Genomic DNA, 12,040 nt, shown 5'->3' on the forward strand with positions numbered 1-12,040 from the left:
TCTACTATTATAATGTTACTGCGAATAGCTAATTCTCTCAAACTGTTGTGTTCTATGATCTAATTTTTGATCTTGCCATTTCCTATATGGGTTGAAGGCAATGCTTATGAAACTAAATATTTACAAACAGTACTTAACAGCTTCCTCAAATTTCAGAGCAACAGGTAACAGTGGAAACATTTAATTTAGGTGGAATGTGTGTGTGTTATGTCTGCTCCATTATGAAAAGAACACTTATTTTGTGATTCAGGTCTCTGCCTCTTTAAGTTGAATGGGTAGTTATGTCTGAACAGAAGAATACTCCCAGTTATAAAGCAAATAAGTCATAGGGATAAAATGCACAGCGTGGTAACTATAGTTAATAATACTGTATTGAGTATTTGAAAGTTGCTAAGAGAATAGATCTCAGAAGTTCTCAACACAAGAAAAAAATTTTTAGCTATGCATGGTGACAGACATCAACTAGATATCGTGCTGATCATTTCACAATACGTATAAATATTGAATCAATGTGTCGTACACCTGAAACTAATATAATGTTGTACATCAATTATACTTCCATAAAACAAACTGAATTAAAAAAATCGAAAAAAACAGTAAAATATTATGGCACTTTTATACTTAATGTAGACTCATCTATACTTTTACATTTATACATTTGTGGATACTTACACATTTTTACATTCATTTCATACTTAATTCAACAAATATTTGAGGACCTACAATGTTCTAGCCCCCATGCTATATGCTGGGTTTCAATGAGTAAATGAGACACTCCCTGACCTCCAAGAGCTTTGAGTCTTGTAGGAGGAATTGACAAAGACAGGGCAATGTGGAAACTTCCATGATCAGGGTAAACTTGAGTGTTATAGGAGGTAGGCAGACTCAGTGAAAACTTTCTGCAGGACTTGACTTTGAAACTCCAACAGGAAGGACAGATAGGTGTTGCTTAGAGAAGAAAAGGTAGGAAACAAGAACAGTCTCTGAGTGGGAGGGAGCATGGTGTCTTTGGGGACAGAGCTGTTCTATCGCGGGTGCCCTGAGGGCCAGATCCAGACCTGAACATTCCTGAGCTTCGCGGGCTGTGCACATCAGGCTTGTCCTCGATAAAATGAGGACACAACACCTACATCTGGAAATAGACTTGGGGGGCTAGAAGTTGTTAAAATCCCTGATATATAGTAAAGTATTTTTGTTGAGGTTCGTTTTACTTAGTTTTCCACGTAGATCCACTCCATAGCTTAACAGCTTGTTCTTAGACATTGTCTTCTATTAATAGGATAATTTCTTAGATTGTTGTTAGCCTAAAGACTTTTATTTATTTACTTTATATTTATTTAGGCCGTGACATGCTGCTTGTGGGATCTTAGTTCCCCGACCAGGGATTGAACCTGGGCCACAGCAGTGAAAGTGCCAAATCCTAACCACTAGACCACCAGGGAACTCCCTTTATTTATTTTTTTATTATTGCTCATATAACTAGATGCTTAACTGAATTATTCTGTTAATACTAAACTTTTCCAGATTATTCTTTTTAATTTTCTATGTTTATAATCATATTGTCTATATTAATAATGTTTGTTCCTTTCTTAAAAAGATTTCTAATGCATAGGATTTTTAAGGCTAGTAGGAGGGCTGGGTATAAAACACAAGACCTCCCATGCACCTGCCAGGAAAGGCATATTAAAATACATAGAGTGACCTGTATGTTCATGAGGTTCTATATGCCTATCAGCTGACACAGTGCTAAGTGGTTCTGTCAGGGGATGGAGAGAAAAGGGTAACTTCATCAGAACCTCCGGGTACCACTTCATATCCTCTGGGCTGCAGCTCTGTGGTTTCTGACCCACTTTTCCTGGCAGTATCTTGCCTCAGTCCATGCTGCTCACCTCTAGCCTCCTGCCCTGGGGTTTCCCTGCTGATGACAAGGTCCGGGATGCCGCAGGAGCCATGCAAACACAGCCTGGAAGTGTGCGTGTGTGTGTGTGTGTGTGTGTGTGTGTATGTGGGGGTGGGGGGTTAGTCCTGTCCTGTGGGGCACAACTTTGACCCATGAGAAATAGGGGCTGGTGGGGAAATTCTTGCCTCTTTGTCCCCTGGGACAGATTATCCTGCGACAAAGTTACACAGCTTCTTGGAAGATAATCTTCAGGGACTGAACAAGCAGTTGCACTTGTCCTAGCAGTCACCTGATAGCAGCCACTCCTTTCCTGCTTCCCTCCCCTCGTCCCTGCCTCCTGCTCTGCCCTCCATGGGAACTCAGGCTCATGCTGGGCTGCACTTGCAAAGTAGTCCTGCCACCATAGCTGCTTTCACAGAGAGCTCAGAAAATGAAATGTCAAGTGAAAAGATTTCTCCTACTTTCCACACTGCTGGCCAAGCTGCACGTAAGGTTCATTGCCCCTGATGGGCACAATTCCGTCATTGGGCAATGTACGCAAAAGGGCATCTTTACCTGGTGGTCCTGGAGGTCCCGGCAACCCTGTAGGGCCTGGCGAACCAGGATAGCCAGGGGCTCCGGGAGGCCCCGTTGCATTCTTTCCCAGGGGTCCTCGCTCCCCTTTACTTCCTTTTAAGCCTGGTACTCCAGGGGCTCCTTGGAGGCCAGGCCTTGATGACCCTTGGAGAAAATAATCATTTATTATATTTAAAATGTTTCCCTGATTAGTATATGCTTGTTTTTCAATTGCAAAAAGTGATACATTCTTATAAAAGTTGTACAATTGAAAGTATATAGAGCATATAAAACAAAAGTGAATAATCTACTGTCCTTTATCTGTGATCTTGTTAAATGATCACAGTATAGCAGAGCTCAGAACATTCCATTCCCACAAGGTAATCTGTGACTGATTACAAGGGGCTGAAACAGAGGTTGGGATACACTGTAGTCTCTTGATTCAAAAGGACTTCAGGAGAAATTTTTCAATACATGCTATTTTGTAACTTTTTTTTAGAGACTAGAAGACGCCCATCTTTCAGTGTCTCAAATGAGAAAGAGAGAAAATTGTAATTGGACTTTATTCCTGCCATCTGTCTTATATCAAAGGGTGTGCTGGGTAGGCAGGCATCTCCTGGGAGGAAGCCATCCCAGGTGGTACAAAACCCACTTCCTCTATCCCTCCTAACATGATGCAGACGCGAGAAGGGCAGATTCAAATCTCTGCCTCACAGTTAAGAATCTCTGCTGAGAAACCAGTGGGGGTAATATCTGATTATTTCTGATGATTGAGCATAAAGATTTCGGCTTAAAGGCTAATAATCCTTCTGACCGATGTCTATTTTAGAGCTTTGTAACTTTCACTTGCTGGCTTTTTAAACCATCCTATTCATCACTTGGAAGGATGTCTTCCTTAATATTTTGTCCAACCTTTAAAATCTCCTTTTGCATCATTTCAACTTCAAGAAATACGTGCTGTTAAGAGTCTGGTATATATTTTTCCACGCATATGCAAGTACACATAATATTTATTCATTTATCTTTTTCTTTTACAATAGGGTTATAATATACATATAGTTCTTCAATCTGTTTAATTTTAACTCATTTTCAAAATTATGAAATATGTAGTTTAAATATACAGCACAGTATAGAGAAAAACATAATCAATGGCAGGGCTTATCACATCTTTACTATTTTGTTCTTGGTTTTGTTTCCTTTACAAAGTGATGCATTACAGTATGACGGGTATAACTAAGGCTACTGTGGTTAATCCTTAATTAACCATCCTTGATCCTATTCTTCTTCCTCTTTTGAGAGGCAGCCACTCTCATGACTCATGGATATTTTTCTACTTCACAGAATTGTCTATGTGCCACAAACAATATATTTTAAAATTCAAAACTTTACATTAAAACTGTAATCTGTGTGTCCATAGGTAACTTGTGATACATTATGAAAACTATCATTTTAACCAAACCAATTGCCATAAAATTATTGTTTTCCTATCTCTGAACCCCTTCTGAGTTTCAAGCCTTCTGCTCCTACACTGAAGTTGCTGTCTTATAGTTAGTTAAAACTACTGAGAAGTAAAAAACAGCATTTCTCTATCACTTTGTGTCAGTTTCCACTCCCTTTTCCCCTGCAGGTCACAGAGGTAACCATTTGGAAGTTGGAAACACTTGTGTATCAATTAATGAAACATTTGTCTTATGTAAATAATGCAAACTCATTAGAGAGCAGCTTATTTCCCTTTTTTTAAAAAAAATTTCCATATACCTTTTATTACTGTCCCCAAATATCACCAAAGTACAATTTTCAAAACTAGGAAATTAACTAGCATTTAATAGTATTACCCAAGGGTATTTTCCTTTTAATAGCATTGGTATTGGTATCCTGAGAAACATGTACATACCAGGACTTCCAGGGGCTCCGGGGGGACCACTGGGACCTGTGAATACATAACAGTAATTAATTGTTTACAAAGATATAAATATCCCCTCCTCCCATTATTGAAATCTTGGATGACAATATAATAATAATACAATAATACATTTTTCACATTTTTTCTCCACTCTCACACAGGTAAATGTGAGAAAACGTCACTCATTTAGACAAACTGCAAGGGAGAAACTAAGTTCATCATAGATGTCTAACACTCCAAAGGGGGGAAGGGAGAGAGACAGGGGTAGGAGATTAAGAGACATGAACTACTATGTATAAAATAAATAAGCAACAAGAATATATTGCACAACACAGAGAAATACAGCCATTATTTTGTAATACTTTACATGGAGTGTAATCTACAAAAATATTGAATCGCTATGCTGTGCACCTGAAAGCAATATAATATTGTAAATCAACTATACTTCAATGTTTTTAAAAACGTAAATCATGCTACTTTATCATCTTCAAATAATTCAACAAGACACCCCCTAAGAGCCTGCTCTGTGTTTGGCACTTTGCTGGGATGATTCAGATGCCAGAAAATGAAATAGCTGGAATTGTAAAGAATCTGAAGTTTGGCCTGGATCCACCTCAGACTGCTTATAGCCGTTAACCCTGTGTAAGGTTCTATTCTTTGACATATACGAGTGATTTATAGCAAGCATATCTGATTTTTAAAAATCTATGTCTGATACTTCTCTGTCCACTTGTTTAAATACCTTGGGAATTTTTAGTCTTCTCAGTAAAGTTCTCCTTTGAAATCTTACCTATATCAGTAATTTTCCTAGATCAGTAGTCCTTAATCCTGCTGCACACTGGGATTAATCTGGCCAGCTTTTACAATCTGCCAGTATCCAGGGCCCTCCTTCAGGCAAGTCAGTCAGAATCACAGGGATGGGACCTGGACATAGTTCTTATTTAGCAGTTCCTGGGGATTTTAATGTGTAGTGAGAGATAAGAGCTATTAGTGAAGATCTTTGCAATCTATCAAAAGGGATAGAATATAAGTAAATGTGACTGTAATTCATGGTGCCGAGGGTCAGGAGACCAGGGCTTCTGTTCCTCTTGCCACTGTTTATGTGGATTTGCTCAAATTAGAACTCTTCAGGGGCTCCTTTTTCTCTTTTGCATCCCACTGAGATTGCTGGTTTCGGACACTCCCTCCTCCTGCCCTCCAGCCATGTTAGTGTCTTCCTACCAGATTTGAAAAGTACACTTTCCTACATAAAGATAATTCAGGTACCTTCTATATACGACCTATGCAATTTTCTTATGAAAATATGAAAATTAGGAAACCTCAAAAAATATCTCCACCTATGAACACGAGAAGACCTCCCCTCTCCTCTTGCAAATTCCAGGTCTATAAACACGTGCTGTACATTTTGCCTTGAAAGAAAGACATGGAATGATTAGCAAACGCTTTAGGAAGAAATGTACTCTCACCCTGTAGGCCACGAGCTCCCTTGGGCCCTGGTGGGCCTGGAATTCCTTCATCTCCTTTTTCCTGGTATACATCATAATATTCTGTCTTAAAGGAAGAAGAAATTAATAAAGAAAAAAGATAGCTATCTATGGACAGCTTGCCAAATGCAATTACTTCAATTTCTTCTTTTTTGGCTAAAATGATACTTTCCTTATTTTCCTGAATTCATAGGTTTATGTGTTAGAAGGATATGGCAGTTAGGTGTGTGGGATGGGTAACTTTAAATAAAAGTTAGTCTGGTATCATGATATCACATATTTCATGGGCTTTCAATTAGAAATACATTTTATGATGGGGCCCAAATCACATACACACATTTAAGCATATACATTTCTATATATGTGTGAATATGCATACAGAAATTAAAGTTCCATAAAATAGTGATTTCTTAGAATATGTGATCAACTCTCATATTTTTTATTCTATTCTATTTCACTTTTTAAAAATGCTTGTCCTGTGGACTAGATTTACTTCAAAATATGTTGGGACTTATACATCAAAAAATATTTTACTGATTCTTTCTTTAAATTTCAGGACACCATTGACCTTCAAACAAAGGTTTCCTCCGTCCAAGGACTAAGGACTATTATGTATTTCTGAAGTGATCAGTGGACCTACTGCTGGTCTCCTTAACCATCTACTTCCAAAGCAGAACTTCCTCTGAAGTTAGCAGAAGCTGCAGAGATATGTGGAATTTGAGTATAAGAAAAGAAGATGGAAATATAAAAGTTTTTTAAAAACTTAGTTTTTCAGATGTTGCATAGGGCCAATTAGTTCATCGACTTGTTTGAAGAATAGGTAACAAGAGCTTTGTGGTTAAACAGTATGTGTAAAATCACAAAAAAAAAGAATTAATAATAATAATAGTAATAATAATGTAATAATCTCCTCCAAAACATCCATAAAGACATGTGTGTACCTGCCAAGTGCTGGCTAAGCACTTTCACAAAATAGCCTTTTTCATCTTCCCAGCAACCCCTTAAAAGTATCTTGGGATTAGTTGTCATGTGAATCATTTGCTTATAGTGTAAAGAAGCTGACTTCTGAGACCCTCCTCCAGTTACTGAGTTAACTTAGCCTGAAGGGTCTGAGAACTGCATTTGTAATAGGACACACACACACTCCCCCTACAACTCCTTTGCCACCATGGACCTTTCTGTCACACCTGCACAGTCATAAATGGCAGCTCTGCTCAGCACACTGAATGTGAGAACCAGTCTTTTTATTGGGTCTTGGCTGCATTGGGTCTTTGTTGCTATGCGCCGGCTTCCTGTAGTTGCGAAGAGTTGGGGCTACTCTTTATTGCGGTGCACAGACTTCTTATTGCAGTGGCTTGCCTTGTTGCGGAGCCCAGGCTCTAGGTGTGCGGGCTTCAGTAGTTGTGGCACTAAGGGTCAGTAGTTGTGGCGCACGGGCTTAGTTGCTCTGCAGCATGTGGGATCTTCCCGGACCAGGGCTCGAACCTGTGTCCCCTGCATTAGCAGGTGGATTCTTAACAACTGCACAAGGGAAGCCCAAGAACCACTGTCTTTTGAGGCAGGAGAGGAAGGTACCAGAACTCAGAGCCTGGGTCCTTTTCACTCATGTCCTTAAGCTACAGAGTCACTATAGAGAATGTGGCCACCCTGCAGTCTGGAGCCGACCGACATAAAATCCATGTCCACACCAGGGAGGGGAAACTGCCTGCCACTAAGGAGCTTGGGCTGGGGTCACTGGTTTTTGCTGGTCTTGTGTTAAACCCATGGCTGAGCTTCTACTGCCTCATGGTACAGGGCTGTCTAAACAGGCCCCAGCTGGAGAAGGCCACCCTGGTGCCTGAGCTGTCCTCCACTGCTGCCCTCCTACTCTACTTAAGGGTGCAGGAGTACCTTGGGCCAGGCCTGATTAGATAAAGGTTTTCTTCTCTACAGCCCAGGATGGCATTTCAGGGACCAAATAGGACCACACAAAAATATTTGTCCACTATCAAATGGACAAATAATGACAACAGCTATTTTTTTTTTTTGCCCTGGTTAGATAAAAAGGTGAATACTATAATCTCTATCATAGCAGTTAATAAGAGACACTGATTTAAAATTTCCTTGACACTTTGAAAGACTTGATCAAACATGACATTAATATGGTCTTCAATTACACTTACTGGACCACGAAATCCTGGAGGGCCCATGTCTCCTTTCCACCCCTATGTTGAAAGACAGTTACAAATTATGAGCACATTAATCAAAAGTATTTACATGTTAGGTATACTTAGAAATAAAAATGCACAGTTAAACAAATCTATGCTAAAATTGGTGTTATTTCTATGAAATGTACAAACCAAGTTAACATGAAAGGGATATTGACTTTCGATTATGTTTTCCTGGAGGGCCATATCTGAGTCAAGAATCTTATCTATAGGGTACGGAAGAAGTGGCTGTTGTTCTCCAAGTTTCTTCCACATCACTCCCTTCAAAGGATGTTCACGTCACTGCATGCTCCCCTGTTCCCACCCAGACTAGAGGCATAGGGAAACCAGGCCATGGGTTGTAGGCAATTCCTAGTGCCCCAACTATAATCAACCTTCTTTCTTACCTACTCAAGAGGGTCTTCCAGAATTCTACTGGAAGTGATATTCTTATAGGATAAAAATCTTGAATCTGTACATATTTCTACACATGAAAATTATTTGAAAATGTCTGTAACGTGTTGTCAGAAACAAACAATGTGGAATGCAGTCCATAGTTACCTGATGATGACCTTTCAGGACCTCATGACCCAGGTTGAGACTCACCAGGACAAGCCTGCCCTTGACCTCTGATGACCTGAAACTTCCTCTAATCACAGGCGCTTTCCAGCTCCTTCCTCATGGGAGCTGAACTCTCACTGGCCCTAAGTCAGCCAGCTTCTGCTACACAGAACAGGTTTAACATCTTTCCCCTTCAAGTGTTTAAATAAAGCTGCCATATCTCTTGTTTCTTCTTAGCAAATATGTTAAGGTATTTTAGTGAACTCTGATTGCAATTCCTTGCACCAAGTTTCAGGGTGTGGGGGGAAAAGGGTGACCAAACCCAACCAATTAAAAAAGCTGAAGATAGATGTTAGGAAGGGAATTACCTTAATGCCATCTTCACCCCTTAACCCAGGGAAACCCTTATTGCCTTTGGCTCCCTAAAGAAAAGAGCAAAGTGCATAGGTCAGAAGACACACTGATAATTTCTTCTGTAGGAAGCAAAACGCTTTAAACACCTTTTTGGAAAATGTTCTCAGGTGACCTCTCTAACTACGATTCTCAAATGCAATTTTTAAAAGCTATGTGATTTTTGTTAGCTTAAAACTGCTTAGCAGCTCTCAAAAACCCTTCTTTGTCTATTAGGACTGACACTTTCACTACATCAATGGGCCAAGTCACATCCTTACCTCAGTGCCAGGGAAACCGGGGGCACCATCTTTTCCAGGCTTTCCCTAAAACAAAAACAAAAGCAAAACAAAAACACAAAACTTAGTAAATACGGATAATTTCAATAAACATGAAAAACTTAAACGATATGATCATCTCTTGATCTCAGGCAGGAAAGCCTGACTGAGGTTTCCCCCAGTTATTAGAAGGAAAAACTATTAATCACAGAACAGGTGATGACTTCTCTTGGCAGGGAAGGCAGAAGGCAGTCAGGATGGGAAATTAGGGAGGGGCACTGGAAAAAACGAGAGGAAATTAAGAGCTAAGCTTAAACTGGAGCTAACACTGCCCACCCAAGCTTGGAAGGAAAATCAAGGAAGCACTGAGCAGAGAAGTGAATAGGAAAATCCAGAAAGAGGGAGGAGTTCACAGTTTATTTATTTATTTGCAATGTTGATAATTTCCTGAACTCCAGATGTGCCTATATTTAAATATATGTATAAAACAGACAGGGCTTTTGAGATTAGCTATTATACTTACCCTCCATGAGAAAATTAAAAATCATATTAGTTGGATATTTTTTCTTAGAAATATACTTTTCCCAGTGTATAATTTTTCGAGTTTTTAAGCAATATAGGTGTTTAAGTCTTTGCAAAATAGAGCTGGGTGGGCGAGTGAGCCTCTGTTGCTTCTACATCCTCCTCTGTTTTTACCCCATCGCCCACTACATGGATGAAGACTGTTTGTCAAAGAAGAGGATGAGGCTGATACACAGAGAGGAGCAGAAATGAATTGGACAGAGTCCTGCTCGTTTCATTTCAGGCTCTGAAGTCCTTGAAGCTTGTTTTAGCCTTGAACTTCTAAGATACTTGAACAAATAAATTCTACCTCCGAAATTTTTTTTAAAAATTAAAAAAAAATCTAAGCTAGTTTGAGTTAAGCATCTTATATTCACACCTAAAGAGTCCTGAGTACTCACTAATTTAGGCTGCACATGACACTGAATTTCCAAACTCACCAGTGGGCCTGGTTCTCCCGGAGCACCTTTTTCTGATCCATAAGATTCTCCAGGCAGCCCCTGTATTAATGAGAGTTAGGTCAAGTTTTGTAAATTATTGATTTTTGACTTACATTGATTTTTATTAACTTTTCCCTTCTGTTAAAATTTTTGAAATGATGAGTTATCTAAGAGGGACATCTTATTTATAAATATTAATTTAAAAACAAATGCTAAAAACCAGACACTGAAGGTAAATCGTAAGATGCCATTGGGTGCATGTAAGACAGTGTAGGGATTTTAGCTAGAAGTGGCCATAAAATAATTCTGGTATTTATGACCTCTGCAGTAAAATACTACTGTACTTTAGCCAGTATTAACATTTAAGGGTAGATCATATGTCAAAATATGCTCTAAGTTTCTACTTTTTGTTTCAAGGGAACGACATAATTTTAAGTGACCTACTGAGGGTCCAGGGGGTCCCGACTGGCCCATGGCTCCCCAGTCTCCCTTCTCCCCCTTGAGGTCCTGTCACAAAAACAAGTTAAGGTCATTATAAACAGATCAGACAAGGTATTATTGACTATACTTGGAAAAGTTCTCTACTCAATGAATTGTATTTTCAAGCTACTTATATACCTCCTGTTAACACAATACATTATCATTTTTCACATTTTGGATTTTATACCTGTGAACCCCCAGAAACAATACACAAATTTTTGTGTGCTATACTTTGTTTTTTAAATTGAGTTATAGTTGATTTACAGTATTATATTAGTTTCGGGTGTACAATGTAGTGATTCAAGATTTTTATAGATTATACTCCTTTTATAGTTATTATAAAATAATGGCTATATTCCCTGTACAATATATCCTTTTTACCACCTTTTTTTGAAAAAGAAAGTATCTTTTATATCAAACTACATTGTACTAATTTAATTCTTTTTTTAAAATTTTATTTATTTATTTATTATTTTTGGGGGGTACACCAAGTTCAATCATCTGTTTTTATACACATATCTCCGTATTCCCCCCTCCCTCGACTCCCCCCCCACCCTCCCTTGAGTCCCCCCCACCTTCCCCATCCCAGTCCTCTAAGGCATCTTCCATCTAATTTAATTCTTGAATCAGTTTTCTCTAAGCACAATTAGATCATTTCTAATGTATTTTACTTTCATTTTTAATATGCTGAAATTATTTTCACTGAGATAAATTATTTTCTGAATAAAGGTTACAGTGAGGATTTGATTCATTAATCGGGTTTGTTTTACCCTTATCATATCTTATTCATATATTATGAAAATATAATTTTCAAAAACAATTTTTTCCCAATGTGAGTATTCTCTTGAGGGCATGGTTCTTTTTTTTTTTTTTTTTCAGTCAATTCTCAGCCAATAAAGCTTTAGATTTTATTAAATTTACTTTTATTGATTAATTCTGAAAAGTTCAGTTACTTTCCTCAGATCAATTTTTTCCCCAGTCTTCAATGAGAGTTAATATTCTGGTCATGTCAAATTTCATCATGTTTTGTTTTAATTCTTGTTAGTTTTGTTTTGATAATTTCTACCATTTGAATTAATTATATTGGAGAGTGATGGCTAAGGGTTTTTTGGGGGGGTTGGTGGTAAAAACATTCTAAAAGTGCATGTGGTAATAGATGCATAACTCTATGAATATACTAAAAGCCATTGAATTGTACACTAAATACGTGAATTTTATGGCATGTGAATTATACCTCTATAATGCAGTTAAAAATTATAACTAAAACCCATGAGTTTATTTCTTTAAAGTGGTGAGAATTAT

General features: G+C 38.3%; 1 protein-coding gene across 1 annotated transcript in view; it reads right to left on the reverse strand.

The window, feature by feature from the left end:
• COL4A3 (collagen type IV alpha 3 chain) overlaps positions 1-12,040 on the reverse strand; it is a 141,433-nt gene that overhangs the window by 46,664 nt on the left and 82,729 nt on the right. Inside the window, exons 14-21 of the mRNA XM_057746912.1 lie at positions 10,703-10,765; positions 10,259-10,318; positions 9,261-9,305; positions 8,958-9,011; positions 8,005-8,046; positions 5,825-5,909; positions 4,350-4,385; positions 2,456-2,620 (exon numbers count right to left, since the gene is read on the reverse strand). Of these exons, the coding sequence (XP_057602895.1) occupies positions 2,456-2,620; positions 4,350-4,385; positions 5,825-5,909; positions 8,005-8,046; positions 8,958-9,011; positions 9,261-9,305; positions 10,259-10,318; positions 10,703-10,765 (550 nt within the window). The remainder of the gene's footprint in view (positions 1-2,455; positions 2,621-4,349; positions 4,386-5,824; positions 5,910-8,004; positions 8,047-8,957; positions 9,012-9,260; positions 9,306-10,258; positions 10,319-10,702; positions 10,766-12,040) is intronic.

The sequence above is a fragment of the Hippopotamus amphibius genome, chromosome 8 (assembly GCF_030028045.1).
Source record: "Hippopotamus amphibius kiboko isolate mHipAmp2 chromosome 8, mHipAmp2.hap2, whole genome shotgun sequence".
NCBI classification, from domain to species: Eukaryota; Metazoa; Chordata; class Mammalia; order Artiodactyla; family Hippopotamidae; genus Hippopotamus; species Hippopotamus amphibius.